Raw genomic sequence first — 17,701 nt, forward strand, 5'->3', positions numbered from 1 at the left:
GCTGGACTGGGACTGACAGACTAAATTTTGTTTCTTCTCTGTCATGTTAGTGGGGGGGGGGGGCAGCGTGGGGGGAAATATGTCTTTTTGAAAACGTTCTGAAGCCGGGATGTAGAAGTCACACATTTGACAATTAAATGATAGTCCTCCTTTGATACAGTGATCTGAATGAGCTTAGATTTCTTGTAAGGTTGTAGCGTTCTGGCCAAGATTTCTGCTTGGAAGACCAGATTTGGATGTATTAGCTAGTCAGCCTAATAACCCTGTACAGACTGTATTGATTTTCTAGGAGAGAGTTTATGAACTAAATAAACTTGGAGTTGGTGTCTTAATAAACTGCTTCTCTCAGTCTGTCACATTTCGTTACTTAGCTCTGCAGTTTAGGGGAAAAAAAGGCTAATTCTGTTACAGATTGTTCACAGCAGGGTCTCCAAATTAGCCCTTTGTTTTGTAATGCCACCTTGCTTGGGCTGGCTTTGAGCACATTTCTCAGTTTTACCCTAATGAGTTGCAACACTGATAATGTGGCTGATGATCTTTCATTGATTTCACTATCACTTGCTTGTCTGGTAATTGATCCGTTGCTGAGCCTCTAGTTAATTATATCGGCTTTGACATGGCCCGATCCACTGGGAATTTCAAGTCTTGCAGAATAACAGTTTTAATAAAAGAGTCTATTACTGCAGGTGCTTGCTGCTGCACTCCAGTTGATTTTGTGTGTGTTTGCGTGCACGCGCATGCATGCGTGTGTGCATGGATGTGTGTGTGGGGGTGGTTTTTTATTCTCTGGGAGAGGAGAGGACTGCAGGACAGGAAAAAGATGCGGGGGGAGGGGGGGGAGTGGGTAAGAGATGGAGATAAAGACTGTGAGCGAGAGCACACAAGAGATGCAGAACGGAGAGGAGGAAGCTTGCTATTGACAGTGTCCTTAAGCCTCCCACAAATAACAGCCATTAGTGGGAAGGTCAGGAGCTGAGCATGCAGCTTGACTGAGGCACTGAGTGCCACTTCAGAAATGAAGAGGCTGGCAAATTTTAGAGGGAGTTTGAGGGGCTAATAGCTAGCTGTAAAGGTACAGCCACTGTTGGTACAATTGACTCCTAAGTGTCATTTTTCCCTCCCCAGTAGAGAATATTTTTATTGACCACAAGTGGACTTAATATATTTTAAAGCAACAGTTCTTGGGGTTCTTCCTTGTTTCTTCTTGGATATTGAATTTGCTGCTTCTGAGACTTTTTTTTTTTTTTGTACTTAATGGTGCTGAACTGAAGGAAAGTTTAACAGAAAAGCTTTCAAGAGATGTAGGGTCTAGAGGGGAAGGCACATTTGTGTCAACATAGTGTACATCTTCTCATCTTTTCTCATTGCACACTAATGACACAGAGCTGCCACTGAAGCTCTCTTCTGTTTCTTTTGTTGTTTCAGAGAGTGAGGTTTATTGTTATTCCTGAGTTAAGAAAAAAGCAGTGAGTGGTACATTTGTCCTCCTAAATTTGTAGATTTTATTAGAAGATGAATGTTCCTTATGTTGGAAAGGATACCTCTTTTTTTTTTTTTAACTCTGACCATTTTTTATAAGGTTGCATGAATTTTGTTTTATTTATGAAGTTTTTTTGCAGAGTTATGATTTCTTTTCTGTATATAAAGGATGAAATGGGTAAGAGAATTTTTCAAATAAGATTAATTTTAGAAAGCCTTTGTAATGAAGAGCAGTATTGCAATAGTATTGTTTAACTTGATGTATAGTACTGTACCTTAAGTAAAGGAGATCTTAAAGGAAAATCATTGGGTTTTTTTTGCATTACTTTTTAGCTGTGTGGGATCAGACAAGATTCTTTTCTGCTGTGGTTAATTTCTTTGTTCTTTACTATTTGAAAGGTGTATTGTATCTGCTTCAACCAGCTTCTTAAAAAAAAAAAAAACAACACACCAAAAAACTACTTTTGATCTTTTGGGGGAGGGAAAGGAAAGGCTAGCTTTGTCATTTTTTCCATCCTTTCTTGCTCTCGATTCTGCTTAAGACTCTTAGCAGTGGGCAACAAGAGAGAGGGGTGTGAGAGGTGAAATGAATGTGTGACTTTCTAGTTTTATTTCAAAAGAAGTTGGATCATGTCTTTTTTCCCCTCTTTGGTAAGAGTTTCTTTTGGGATAGTAGCTGACTTCTGCATTTCTTTTCTGACTAATATTTAGAAAATAATCAGGCCAACTTTTATGTTTTATTTGTAAGTTAATATTGAATGTATTTAATTGCTTGCTTTCTTGCTTTTTCTTTTTTTTTTTTTCTTTTTCTTTGGATTTGCTAATCCTGTGTGGTAAGCAAGTGTCAGATATAACATGCTGTACATGACAGCATTGTTGAGAAAAAACAGAGAAAGACAGGGAAAGGGCCACAGCCTTTTTTTTCCTCCCAATTCACTCTAATCATTGTGCTACTTAGAGAGAATGTGCGTGTGTGTGTATCTGTGTATCTGTAGACTGAAGGGTTAGTGCAGGATGTCATTTGGTGCCTGACAGTGGAGCAGTGCAGTTGACTCTTTGCTCTGCTATCCAATGACATCCAGTGGCTGAGAGTTTGAAGCTGATGGTTGGGTCTCCTTAGTGCTGCATGCACACCTGACAGGCAGCTGTTAAACTGAGCAAAGGCGAGCTTGGGGAGTCACAATCTATGCATAAATGATAGGGGTCTCTCTGCTGAAGGTGCGAAAGAAGCTCTGACCCTCTCCCCTGAATCCCCCCTTCCCAAATGAAATGCACAGTGCAGCTAGCTTCTTAACTACACTACACTCCTGCTACTCGCTGCCAAGAGGCTCAAAAAATCCACCTTCACTTTTCAGTCAGAAGAGGCAGAAGTGGATGTGAGAGACAGACACACACAGAGACACAGAGAGCGAAAGAGGGCAAGAGACTTGACTTTAAGAGACTCCTGCACTGACAACTCCATGCAGTTCGGAACAAGAACGGCAGCGACCGACTCTGGTTTCATGGGGACATGGCAGAACACTGACACTAACCTCTTATTCAGAATGTCCCAACAGGTACGTTACTTTCGTTTATTTTAAAACATGGAATTTTTGTGCTTTCCCCCCCCCCTCCTTTTTCTCTTTCTTTCCACGTTTCATTTTTGTTTCATTCATCACTACATAGTTAGCCTCTGAACTGTCATAACTATGTCATTGGAATGTGCATGGTTACTTCATTTCTTCCCTAAGGGCTCCTTTTTAAAAGAAGAAAAAAAATATTAAAGCCTTAAGTAAAAGCAGAGCATTTGTTTTAAAGTTTCCAAATGGAGCTTTGCTCCGAGTAAGATTGTTTTTCTTTCTTTCTTTGCTTTTGTTTTGTTCCAGCATTTTCCCCTTTTCTATCCCCCCGTCCCATAAATAAAAGTATCTGCTATCCCAGGAAAACTCCTCTTTCTTCCTGAGTGCATAAGCCCCAAAATCAAACTGATACTAAATTTAGGGGGCCCCTCAGAACGGCATAACTGACTTCATGTAGCAGAACACAGTTTTATTCAGGGGGAAGGAGCGACGAGCTGTCCTGCTGGAGCTGCTGCCAGCACGGAGCTGAGGGTCGTTAGAGGAGACAGTTTCAGTCCTCGGGTCTCTCTTCTCCCGCTCCCTCTCCCCGCTTGCTCTCTCTCGCTCCCCCTCTCTCTGCGGAGCTGAGCCTTGGCGTCCTCCCCAGAGCTGCTCCTTCACCGGGGGCCGCGTTTAAGGCAGCTTGGTATGCCGGTTCTGACGGGAAAGCGAAAATGTTACTGCAAGGCCAGTTATAACTGATAATTAATCACAGGAGCCAGTGTCTCTGTACCATGCACTTGGTGATACGCGCCTTGTGTGTTACAGTAAATTTTGCACAATTGCTTGGCTCTTCTGGGTGAAGGGGAAGAGAAAAGGGGGGGGAAAAAAAGGAAAAAAAAAAAAAAGGAGAGGGGAGGAAAAAAAAAGAAAAAAGAAAGGGACAAACTTTCAGCCTGGATGGGGCTCAAGCAGGGGAGGGAAGTTCAACCTGGAGGTTTTTAACAGGGTGACTCCCTACCAGGAGATGTTTTGCCCTTCTGAAAACTAGTTTCCAATTATGGTCTGACACTGATGGATAATAATTGAAATATTGCGTTAGCTAGAAGAGGAGTTAATAAATTTTTTTAGTAATATCTGACTTTCTTTTAATGCTAGATACAAAATTCAATTAATTAATTTACCTGAGAGGCGTTGTACTGTAAGAAAAGAGAGGGAAAGTAAATAGGTTTTTGTAGTTTAAAGGAACAAAGCATGCCTGAATACTGACCATAAAACAATATTTTAATATTAAAAAAAAACCCCAACTTTAAATCCAAGAAAAACTCTAAAGCAGATAGTTTTTAACCAATAGCGGTTGTCTATGGGTGACCATTTAAGCAGTATAGCTCAGGACAGGATGAAGGCATTTGAATAAGGAATATTTTGATATATCCTGTAGAGGGACCCTGATTACTGCTGATACAGTAAGCTGGTATAGAATGTAATCAACGTAAGGCAAATAAGCAACTCTGTTCAATTTCCCATTCTTGAAAGTAAGAAAGTTCATTTCCTGGTAGTGATGCACATTTCAAAAACACTGCTTGGCACTAGGAAGTGTGAATTGCTACCGCGCTGCTTACAAACATTATCAGCTCTGTGCTGTCTGTGATACATAACGTGTTTGGTTACACTGATATTGGGCAATGGCATGGAAAGCAGTTATCCTAATTACCTGCTGTATTATTTTAGCAAGAAGTCGGATTAAATTTTAGGGGTGGAAGAAATGTTCTTTACATTTCAGCCACAAAAGAGTTAACATAACTAGATCCAGATAACAATCAATTGATAAATGATGATTGAACCACATAGATAGCCCTAGATTGCCTGTTTAGTATTAGATCTTTTTCAACAGATTTAGAGGGTGTGGTCTTTTAAATACCAGAAAATGTTCAACACTGACAAAGAAAGGAAACAAAACTAAATAGAATAGCATCACAATGTGTAAGGGGGTAAAATAATTTGAGACAACTAGCTTATTAAACCAGACCAAACATGTATGCACTCATGCTAGGCTATTTGGTTGCCATTTTTCTTTTTAACTAATATTTTTATGAACTAATTCTTGAATATTAACTGGATTTTGTACATTATTGAACTGCAATGCCCGTATATTCTGTATAGAAAGCGAGAAGTAATGTACTAAATGACTAAATGTGTGATGGATGCTGCATTAGTGTGAATTGGCATACATACACAGTAGCACTGAAAAGGTGGTAACATCGAACAGATTTATTTCTTAAAAGTCTGTTTGTGACACGTTTGCATACTTGTTAATCTCCTTGTCATATTTTGTTTGTTTGTTTATCATGGGCTAAACATATCCAGTGCAAATATGCTCTCATCATGCTTTTAAGAGGAGGGTAAATTATTTTGCTAAATGCATTTCTCTCCTCTCTAAGGACAGCGTTTTTGCCTTAAATTTCTGATTTGTTAGGACTGTTGTAACTTGCTGGCTTGCACATACAGTGTACATGTGCAGCTGCAAATTTGTGTCTAACTGCCAGTGTTTCTCGTAAATCACTAAAATTTTGAATATTGTTTTCTGTTATATATTTTCATTCATTTGCTAGTCAATTATTTTCAGTCTATCTTCTGGAAATGTAAGTATTTTTTCAATTTTTCCTATGCTTTAACAAAAATTGTTTTCATGAGTACAAATAACATGAAGTTATGAAATGTGCATAAGTTGCAAGCAAAGTTTGGCATGGTTTGAAAGAACTGTTTAGTGAAACTTTTCCAGCTATACACAGTAATGCTAGGGGTATTTATCTTTAAAATTTCTAAGTGTAATGCTGCTTTTCCACATATTTTTAGAAGCAGACAAACTCTGAGCACCATCACTTTTCCTTGGAACTGTAACTTAATCTCAAGCAGGTTTTTAGCGGAAAAATTGAAGCATGGCAAGAAGATTTATTTGGAACAAAACAAAACCTTTCAATCCCTCCCTCCCCTTACCTCTCAACTCACACTGCATTGCTATTTGCATAATATAGGGGTGAATAACTTTCCTCAGAATAAAATCAACTTCATTGTGATATGTGTCTTAGAAAAATTAGGATTGATTGCACAAGTTTGGGCTATTAACAAGAAGTATGATGGTACTTACTTCTGGACTATTTTTATTTTCAAATGAGAGCACAAAAAATGGTATCTCCACATTCCAGAGCAAGTTTAGTTTTTGGTGGGGTGAGAGGGGAAAAGGAATACTATCCTAAATTACCTGTGAGAAGTTTATGACATGGTCACTTGACTGCATTGTTTTGCCTGTGTACCTTTTGTCCATGTAAAAGTCTGTGATTTGCTTGAAAGGGGTCATCCCTTCTGTATACAGAAGAATGTCTGATAACCTCAAAGGGCGTAAATCTTAACTTTTAAAAAGGAGTGCTTCTTTGGGTCACTTTGATCAGTGACAGGTCGAGAATGAGCAGAAACCCTTGGCTTCTTTTCCATGCTCATCTGGTTAGGTCCAGGGCACGCACTGCCCATTCTAGTTCTGGCAAGGAGTTGTTAACAGCAGAAAAGAAGGTCTGGGCTTGATTGATAAAAAAAAAAAAAGCAGGCCTTTGTGATTGTCTGCTTTCATAAATGTTTTGTGCATTGGTCAGAATAAGAAATGCCATTTTTCTTCATTCAGTTACCTTAAGGGCTGTAATGTTCTAAAATACTTAAAAGTCATTTCAGAAATGACACTGTAAGAGTAATGGCTGTAACCCACAGTGACACAAAATGCCAGAACCATCCGCCTTTTTGTTGAGAAAAAAGTATGTTTAATACATTTCAGATAAAAAGGTAATAGCCTTTCCAGAAGCTATTTTCAACATGAGAGTGAAAAAGCAGTATACAGAATTATAAATGGATCTGTGCATCATTATATTGTAATTTAGGATTCACTCAATGATGTAACAAAATTAACAACATAATTTCATTGTGTAACTGTATCTTATTAAAGAACAACTGTCTGACATTCTCTTACAGTTGCTTTATTTAACTTCATGCAAATATTATTAGTAGTGACATTTCTCTATTGTACATTAGATTCTCTCATTAGCATGATGTGTTAGTTATCACCAGAGAAATCACTTCTAGATAGGTGAGCGAGAAGCCAAGAAAACGAAAAATTAAATCAATGATGTATATTAATATAGACGCATCTGTTCACAAGAGATATGGTACAGTAAATTCAACTTTTTTTTCCTTGCATAAATGCATGCTTATTCCAAGGAAAACGAAATAATACTTATGATATGTGGAGTATGCACTTATATTACTAGAAGTATTAAATTGCATACAACGTGCACTGCCTGTTTTGAGCTGTGCTTGTATTCTTGCATCTGGTAGTTCCTAGCATTGATGTAGACATAGGCACATGAACTGTTTATTGAAACTGTATTTTAAAATAGGAGAGTAGTGTAATGTCTAATGGATTGAAGGTGAAAGCTTTTTAAGTGTTTCTGGGTTGCTGGTCATAGAGGTTGTATGCAATTTTAACATTTATTAAGTAATTAACTGTTTTACTGTAGCATATAGCTATGTACATGTGAAAAGAGTTCAAACTTAATTTGACAACAGGCTGTAATACCATACATTGATTTACTATGAACATTTTGAGAGGAAGATTGGCTTTGGTAAAATGCATTTCATAGATTAAAGTAGCTAACAATCACCTTTGTAACTAAGCTTCAGCAAATAAAATAATCTTATACATATACATATACATATACATATACATATACATATACATATACATATACATATACATATACATATACATATACATATACATATATATATATATAGTATATATATATATACACACACACACATATATATATGTATATCACACCATTTTAAAGATGAGCTGAGCCCCGGTGGGGTTTTTCTCTTTTTTTTCTGCTGTTTGTGATTAAGTTTGCGTGCTAACATGAATTCAGAAAATTTATCGGTTACATTGTCCTATTTCAGACACTTGCTTTATTTTTTTTGGGTATTTTGGTAAAACATTGTTTAAATGTGTACTTGTCCTTTTATCAAATCAAAAATATTTGCCTCAGGAATTTTTTGCTGCTTCCAATGTACCTCAGAATAGGAACATTGGGAGATATTGTATCTGACAAAAATGCAGGATGTTTTGTATATCATATACCACTAGACAAATAAGTACATGCAATGATAGATGCATAGCTATGTGCATGATACATGATCAAAAGTAAAAAATCCATTTTAACAGCTTCTCTCACTGTGTTCAGTATTTAAAGAGCAACTAAAATACAGCACATTGTTTCCCATTCCTTTCTGTACATAATAATCTTGCACATATACACATACAGTGTTTGAACATATTTGAGCCATTCTATATCTGTTGATGATGTGCTAACACTGTCAGAGCTTTGAGATATGTATGCGCTGTAAAATCTGCATGAATCATTGAAATATATTAAATCACATGCTTAAATATATATTGTGCAATAAGTACTAGTGTTTAACAATTTAAAATACACAGTTTCATATTTTTTGATTTCTATTTTAGTAGTTATTTATTCACGTGTAGTTTTACAGGGATTTGATTAATGTAGTGACGGAACAGATTTGGTATAAAACAGCAGCAGAGTCTCCTGCTCTTGTGTCAGGGTTAAGAGCCAAGGCAAATCTTCCCTAACTAATTAGATGCTGAGTAAGGCATCTTAGTGAAGTTGGGGCAAAAGTGAATGGGTCACAGCTGAGGCAAGATTGCAAGGACTGTAGTGATAGTGAAAGCATTCGCATTTGCCAGGTCATTGTGACACTGTGCTGATTGCAAAGGAACACCCTGTTCACTGATACAGAACTGCCGTCATAAAGTAGAATCAGAAACAAAAGCTTTAAAAAGCATTTGCTTCTTACTAGAAATGCTCAGAACATATGCTGTGTATAGCTTCCTTTGCTCAGTTGTTTTTCTTGAACAATAGTGCTTGTGCTATTGTAAAAGGATTTGCTTTGTAGACTAATGTTTCTTCACAGTTTAAAAGAATTTCCAAACTTGGGGCTCCTAGTATACCCAGGAGGTGATGAATCATACTGGCTCAAACAGGAGAAGGCTGAAACAGAGAAGAGGGAGAAAGGGAGAATTCCACTGTTACTGTCTCAATCATTTAGTTCGGAAAGAGAACCAGTAATTCAGCTTTTTGCTATAATTCAGGGTGTGTAAAGACAAAATTTCAGCATCCAGATAAACTCTAATCAAGGTGTTTATTTTGTGCCCAGCTGACCTGTAGAAAAGAGTAAACTTAAAAAGCATTTTTATATAATGAATTTCTGTGTGTTTATGTACAGGTTTTCAATGAGTTTAAATGCATTCTTTAGTTTAACATCAGTCTGTCTAACAAATGTCCAAGATAAGAGACTGTACATCAGCCAATGGACAGGCATCTGTTGCTTTACTCTTCACCTCACTCATTATCATAATGCCCTAATGCCTCCTTTCCTTTACTGAAATATTTGACAACTGTTTTCTAAATTATTTTTGTTCACTGACAGAGAAAATAGTGCCGCTTATAGGGCTGTGTCACACAATATTTTGTCACGGAAAGGCCATCTCTTTTGGAGGGCGGGGAGGTGAGCATCTCAGAATTGCTTTGATCAGTGTGAACTTGCCAACAGTATACCATTGATGCTATTCTGACTCTCTCGGGAAGCCATTGCATCCCCATCCTCTACTGATGATGCGTATCTGTGCACTTGTGCAAAGGAAAGGAGAGTGTCATCTGCCACTTAGAGAACATGGGAGTTCAGAAAAGAAAATGTCATGATTACGATTGTGCTGTTCCCTCCCATGCACCACACAGAACTCAGCAATCTCCTCTTACAGAGTGAAAAATAAGCGGTACTTCAAGAAGTTTTATGGAAAGTGAGAAAATTTATTCTGGGTTTGTCATTGAAGTTGAAATGTACTGTCACTGGCAGGTAAACTTACTGTAATATTTGAGGTGGTGTTTATCTGAAGATGGAACACAACACAAAGACACCAGTAGAGATTTGTGCTGCAGTCTGTCTACCTGTGGGATTTGGAATATTTCCCTTACATAGGAAATTGAGTGACAGGGTAAATGCCTGTCTATTTTTTGTGATACCTACTGCAATTAATGTTGAAAACAGTGCTTTAATTGTTCTTATTTTCCTCAGTAATTTTTAACAACCCAGGGAACAGCAAAACACACCTAACGAACACAATTTGTTTATTTGTGGTATTTCTTTGCAAACTTTATTTTACCAGAATTCCAGGGAGAGAGATGGATTACCTGTATCTCGGCATGTGTTTTTTCTCTATGCATTCTTTAGTGTATTCCTTAAAGATTGATGTCTTTAAAATGCAGCACTTCTAGCTTTGAATAGTTTAGTTCTTTTCACCTCAACACTTGGTATACTAGTAAGAGGAAAACAGAATAAAAAGGCTCACATCCTCACTGTGACCCAAGCATGTGTTTTCCATTCATGTCATTGAAGGCTCTGTCATGCATCAAGGACAACATATAGTTTAGGTACAGAATCACAGATAGCAGTGTGCTAGCCTTCAGAGAAAGCTGTAAGCAGAGCTCAATTCTATAAGCCTTCTGTATATGTGTAACTTTTATGGAGCTAAATAGGTAGGTAATTTTGCAAGTCAAGATTCTGTGGTGGTAGAGAAGGTTGCTCTTGTGTATTTTAATCTCTTCTATTACTTAGACACCAAGGAAAGGAGCATCATTTAAAAAAAAAATAAGATAGCTACTGCACTTTCTTAAGGAAATCTAAACCTGTTTTCCTGGTTTATTAAAATCCAGAAATTAAACAAGGTTCTCTGTTAAAGTCAGGTCAGGTGTGAGCCTTTAGACATTATGGGCCTCTGTATGGCTTTATGTTTCTTTTACTGAAAGCTCAGTTTTTTGTGTGTTACCTTGGAAGCTACCAGTGCAAAATTATGGTTACTTTCTGTTTGTCTTTGAACTTTTGAATTTTTTCAACCGGAAATCACAGAATGAAATTTGGGCAGGGTAACTCAACATGAAACAAATTGGAGAAGAAGTGTTTACAGGACTTCTTGCTAACCAGAATTGCAAACTTTTCCAAAGAAAAAGTAGCAACAATAAAGGGTGATGAATAAGGTAGCATTTTGACAGGAATTATTCCAGTTTACATAAAAATTTGGCTTCCCAAAGTGTTCTTTCTTCTCTGTTTTTTCACTAGAAATATATATGTATAAAAACAAACCAAAAGATGTTATTGTCACATCTTTTTATGCAGATTGATTTTCTTTTAGCATATTCATTGCCCTTTGCTTGCACAGAATACAAAACCTTGTGTGCTGTACTGCAGTTTTATTGCTGCTTTCAGAGGGATGTCTTGTGAGATGTTGCGGCTCCTGCGGAAGTACAACGGCAAAATGTCATTTTATGATAGATCATTATTGATACCCTTTATTTATTTATGTCTTTCCTCATTTTTTCTTTCCCCGCAGTTTTTCTTTCTCTGCATCTATATCTGAATATGTATTAAAGGAAGACCTCTTCTTGATAGTAATTGAATAATTAAAGCAATCTTCATTATAAGGGTCTGTAGGAAGATATAAGGGGCAGAGAGGAGAGGCATCACTTCCAAGGATGGCTTAATGTAAATGCTGACATGGATAGTTCAGTGTTGTTTTATTTTAGTATGTCTGTATGCAAAAAAACATGGTAAAAATGTGTGATGTGCTGGATTATCACTTGGAAGGTGGTGAAAAGCATTTCAGTTTGATCTCTGCTTTGTACAATTTCTTAACCAAGGCATTGCTAATATTGGAAAAAAAAAACCTCATTGTATTTGTATTCTCAATATATCAAATATGTTTATTTGAAAAAGAAAATATCAAGAAAAATGGGAAAATTAAACTCATGGAATACTTGAATACTATTTTTTCCACACAGAGTTAGTAGACAAAATAAAGCAGACTGGACTTCAGTGAGTTGTTCAAATTAAGCTGTTCAATCAAACCCACAAACCTCTATCACTGTGTTCAGACTTAGTTCTTAATTAAAAATGTGCCTTTTCTTTCTTACAGGAATTCTCTAAAAAATTTTATGGCAATCTGTAAAGTGCAATTCAAGTCTCCTCGGAAGTGGTAGCACCAGTTTTTCTGAGTAGTGGATGTGTTTTCACACTTCGTATCCTAACTTTTAGTAGCTGTTTGTTCCCTGAACAGTTTACTTTTTAAAATACATAAATTTGATAAGAACATCTGAAATAGATGTCTTGGGGAGGAGGGAGGTAAAAACTAATGAAGAGTGTGCAAGGAAAAAATAATTGCTTCCAGCTGGCTTTATATAATAAAACTACTATTAAAATGAGGAGCTCTATTAGCAAGGCTTTAATTATATATTTTCTTACACTTCTAAATAAACAGTATAGTCTTTAAAAAAATAACACTTAAACGAGTAAAGTGTGACAGCTCTTGCAGTAGCCAGGGAAAAAAATAAAGAAGTACCAACTCATCTACCCTGCCTTAATGCCCCACAGCAGTTGACATTGCTGGAATGCCTCCTGCAGCTGGTGGCATATGACTGTCATTTGCAGGCAGGATATACGGAGAGTTTACACAATGGAGGCATTCATGAAAGTGTTCCTCATCTGGGACTCCTGCAAGCTCTCATTTTATTGACCCTGTCAGAATTTAACTGGTAGCCTGTCAAATTATGTGTTGCTTTATCTAATATTAGTTTTTCTTTTAAATTAGAATGCGCAGAAGAAAGGATTGTGGAAAGCAGGTATGAAAAGCAAAAGCAACTTCTGGCTTACTGTGTCTAAACCAGGAAAAATATAACAACTGTGTAAAAACTTTATCATTTGTTCTGAAAATTTTAGGCATTCTGTTTCTTGCTCATGATTAAATAATGTTGCTTATTTATGGATTTTCTTCGGGATTTGGAGTAGAGTAGGGTTTTTTTACCTTTCAAAGCCTTGAACAGAAATCTGTTTTCTGAATTACTGTGTTCTTCAAGTGTAACTCAAACATTGGTGTACAAACATTTTAATTGCTCATGTTCTTAAAGATGGCAGGAAAAGTGTTCTTTTTACAAACTTCTCCAGAAAGAAATTTATTCCTATGCTTTTCTGCATATTCCTGCAGAATGGCATAAAGAAATGCCCAGCGAGAACTACCCATTAGCACTTTTGATTAAATTTTGCAAACAATGTAATAATCTGAAAGTTGATTGATGATTTTAAATATGTTATTTATATCACAGATTGGCTGCTTATTAATTCAATGGTGTTGAGACATGACCTCTCCAAAGCCATAATTTGCATAAAAAAAATAGAATGTATGCACAGCTTCATTGATATCTGGGAGAGAACTAGTTACAGCAGCAGACAGCACACCAAAACATTGGCTTCATGCAGATGGAGCATACTGCAAAGGAAGCACCTTACACAGTGAGTTACTCATTTTAATAGATCCTCCTATCCACTAGTCCATTGTTAATGTTGTGTTGAAGTTCAGTTCAGGGTGGAGAGGGGAGGAGAGAGAAAGGGAATGAGTGAATGGTCAGATCAGAAGAAAATATATTTTAACCTAGGGTCTATCAGTGACTTCCTTTCTGCTAGGGAAAAAACCCTCAACTCACCCTATTTTTTTTTTTTTTTGTGTATAGACATAAGGGACATCTGTCTGTCTGACAGATGGGATCTCATTATCATACATTTTACTTACAGCATTTTTAAAATAATTGTTCTATTCTTTAAAAAAAGTTGGATTTCTACTGTAGTAGTGATAGCTGAATAGTAAACACTGTTTTAAATTTGTAAAATATGTATGACTGGCTGTGTTTGTTTCTAGTGTATAATATCCATTATAGTTGTACTTTGATTTCCTCCTCTTATAAAACAAAATAATTTTGTCACAAAAGACAAAATCATCTAAATAGAATGTTTTCATACTATTTTGAAAGAGCTCTTAAAATATTGCATGGGAATCTACTGAGATGTTGATTTTTCTCTGCAGGGATAAATAAGAAATACAACTGAATCATTTAAATTTTGCTGAAAATGTGAGGGTTTTTAACCTTTTGATACAGTATTCTGAAGACATTGTCTCCCCTAAATATTAAAAAAATTGTTTGTATAAGCTGCAATATTAAATAAGTATTTATTTAATTTATTTACAAGATAATTTATTTACAAGAACGTGACAAATATATAGTCTCTCTCATAAGGGAATTTTCATTCAAAGGAAAATGGTACTTCCCCATTTTTGGCATAGCAATTATTGTAAAGTGGCATTTTTTGTTTTCATTAAAAATTGAGAAAAAAAAAAGCTGGCACACATGCTAGTGTATTTTTTTGTTAATGAGGGTAGTTTCATTAGTGGCTTCCCAGTCTGATTGTCTAAGAAGTGATGCAAAAGCTGGGGTTTGGAACATGGGCAAAAATATGGAAAATATTCAGACCATATTAAACAGGGCTAGTACTTTTTCTGTGTTGTCAGACCCATCTGAAAATTTATTTAAAATAATTTCTATCTATTTTGTTGTGGTGAAAGCTTCATTGAGTTAGTCACCATGTCAGCACACTATTATAGGTGAAATCCCAGGTATCTCAAAATTTTCAGCTTATGCAAAGGTTTTCTGTGGAAAACCAATTCTTTACAACACTACAAGATTGTAATTTTAAGTATCTAGTCCCTTTCTCATTGAAATCAATACAAGCATACTTTTATAATCACAAAATTGTTGTGAGGGCTTTGCCCACAGTCTTTCATCAACAAAAACATAATTCAGATTTTTCTTCTGTGATGGAGCGTGTTAAATATTGAATGAAGAGACAATTGTAAAAGTAAAATTTGGGAAACTAATTAAAGCATTGTACTCTAGTTTCAAATAATGTATTATTTGTAAAAGCTTGACCTTTTAAGTCTAGGTTCTTCAAAATTTCAATTATACATATGTCACACGAGAGACTGTGGTATATGCTAGCTGTGTGGTATATGCTAGTTTAAAAAAATAATCCTCTCTGAATCAGTGCTCAATAACTCTGATAATTAATAAAGTTTTAAAATTTAAAACGTGACTTTAATCTTGCATAAAAATGTATAGTTTCTTAATCTATTTCTTCATTTGTGAAATCTTTCAGAAGGCAATGGAAGAAAATTATTTAACTCATAGCATAGACAGCAATGATGTTAGAAAGGAAAACTTCACAAATCCCCAAAACAAAACTAAGCCAAATTTAAACATCTTTAGTTGATATTTATGTAATTTTTGCATGAAAGCTTTAGACGTAAAATTATGTCTTTCTCCACATGCTTATTGCATTTTATTAATACTTATTGCTTTGTTTTAAAGTTGAGGATAAAACAGTCAGGTGTGAAGATGTTAAAGCAATTCCATCTATAAGCAGTTTTATAAAGAGGAAGTTGAAATTTGGTTTTCTACAAACAAACCCAAATAAATCATGATTCCTATGATTTTTAAATTTATGTTTTTAATTGATTTTTTAATGATACCAAACTGAAATAAAACTCTCCTAGTATGTAAAGTTCATGAAATACCTAAATTTGTAAATGCATAAGTAACACTGTAAACAGGAGACTGATTTTAAATGACTGGGTTTGTTTTTTTTCCCTGAGCCTGTCCTTTTTATACTACATCCCTATCCCTTCCAAAATTCAGCAGTGGTCAGGTGTGGCATTTTTTTTTTCTATCTACTGACTTACATATGCATGTTTATACACCTACAAACTGTAAAAAGAAAACTGACTAAATGTGGCTTCAGGGAAAAGAAAGGAGTGGTGGGCGCAGATACCAGCTGGAGCTTGATGCATGTGTTCTCTTCTGTGGCACTGTTTTGTTGTTGATGTGGGAATGTAGCTAAACAGTGGCTACAGATGCTCCACTAAATAAGGATCCACATAAATTCCAGCTGTGAACTCGTGATTCATCCTTCCCTGCACAAAAGATATGTTTCCATATGTCCCATTATGTTCCATATTTGATTTTTATCACACACTGTGTGCCAGTCTGAATCTCGTCTGCATGCTTTTTGTGAATTCTGTAACCCTTTCTTTCTTTCTCCTTTGAATTAATTATAACACTCTAGCCTCCATGCAAAAATCCTCATTGCAATCATACAGTATCCTTGTAAATAATTTTTTAACTAATCAGGTATGTAAATAATGTATCCATGTAACCACTGAACCACTGAGACTGGACATATCTAAAAAAATTATACTTTCCACTTGGAAATTTCTCCAGAAGCTAGCTCTGCGGTCCTTAAAACAATCAGAGTCCCACATAATTCAGTCTTAAAAATTATCTGTATCTTGCTTTATCTACTATAAATTTATTTTTTCTTATATTATTTTTAATAATTTCAGGCAGCTACACACATAGCCTCTTTATATTTTTAAGCATGAAATTGATTCAAAAAGAATTTCATTTTGAATTATGAGTAATATCAATTGTTAATTGTTTATGCTCTCTGAGACTCACTGAAAAGAATGGCAAAACCCTCAGTGGTGCCATGGTAACAAATAAAATATGTCAATTCATAACTTTTTTTACGTATTGCTCTAATTCATTATATTCTTCAGATTGGAATTCAGGGTATTTCTTCCTCTGCTACCATATTGTAGATATGGAAATTTGCTTTAGAATTTAGGTATCCAGGCCCCATGAGCATAGAAATTCCTGTCATTTAAAATACTAAAAAACAAAGTGAGAGTTTGAAAATTGTAGCTCAATTTCAGTGTAGGCGTTGGGTCAACTTATTATGATATAGTTAGGGTAAACATGTTCCCAGAATTCTGCTTGGACTGAAATATGGTTGCTGGTCACCTCTGTAAGAGCCAGTACTGTGAGAGCTTTACACTAAGTTTTATTTGTGATAGTCCTTGACTACCATGAAATCACTGAAAATGTGAGGTAGAAGTCAGCATTTGCTAGACAGATATGGTGTAGAAAGTCACTGTCTTTGTGAAGATAAAACCTTGCTGTAATTATTAAACTCATCATTAAAGCACTAAATTCGGTCATTGATTTTCACAAGCAGACAATGCTTTTAGCTCCAGAAAAAATTTAAAATTATATATCTGGAGCTGGATGAAATGCTCTCCATCTTCAGAAGTGAAGTGATTGCACAGATGTTACAGCAGTGCTGAAATTTCCATACAGTCAATTACAGCAACACTCACTCACATGGATAGCTGTTGTTCTGTTGACTGAAGAAAAGTGTTATGAGAGTACAGCTTTCTGAAACAAGGTGTATCAAAGCAAATACTGATTTATCAAGTATCAAGGAAGCATCATTTAGCAGTGTGCAGAATTTGACGTCCAATACCTTTTTTGTCTCTTGTGTTTAGGGAAAGATAAATTCTGTTCATAACTGAAAATCTCGAGGCAAGGCAGGTATCAGCATTACACCAACATTTTTAAAAGGAATGGATAGTTACTTAGTTTGTATTTTATTTATTATTAAGTTGAATGTGTTTGTGTTATAGATTTCAATAGGAATGAAAGGGAGAATATCTAGATAAAATGATGATTAAGCAGGGTCTGTTCTTGGCCTCAATACCTCTGTCTGAGGTACTGCTGAGTTGAACCACTGGTCATTGTGAAATTCCAATCAAAATGCAGATAAGTATGGCATAAACATAATAA

The 17,701-nt window shown here is 35.8% G+C and overlaps 1 protein-coding gene across 9 annotated transcripts in view; it reads left to right on the top strand.

Annotated features, from left to right (window-relative positions):
• BNC2 (basonuclin 2) overlaps positions 1-17,701 on the top strand; it is a 324,291-nt gene that overhangs the window by 90,917 nt on the left and 215,673 nt on the right. For 3 of the 9 annotated variants that reach the window (XM_018918357.3, XM_030236945.2, XM_030236944.2), the window contains exons 1-2: positions 2,333-2,697; positions 2,835-3,035. In XM_018918357.3, coding sequence (XP_018773902.1) covers positions 2,674-2,697; positions 2,835-3,035 — 225 coding nt within the window. In that variant the 5' untranslated portion in view covers positions 2,333-2,673. Of the gene's footprint in view, positions 1-840; positions 1,073-1,619; positions 1,658-1,971; positions 2,131-2,332; positions 2,698-2,834; positions 3,036-17,701 lie in introns of those variants that run through there. The other 6 variants (XM_030236941.2, XM_018918356.3, XM_009093953.4 and 3 more) reach the window with 6 other exon arrangements.

Source organism: Serinus canaria, chromosome Z (assembly GCF_022539315.1).
Source record: "Serinus canaria isolate serCan28SL12 chromosome Z, serCan2020, whole genome shotgun sequence".
NCBI classification, from domain to species: Eukaryota; Metazoa; Chordata; class Aves; order Passeriformes; family Fringillidae; genus Serinus; species Serinus canaria.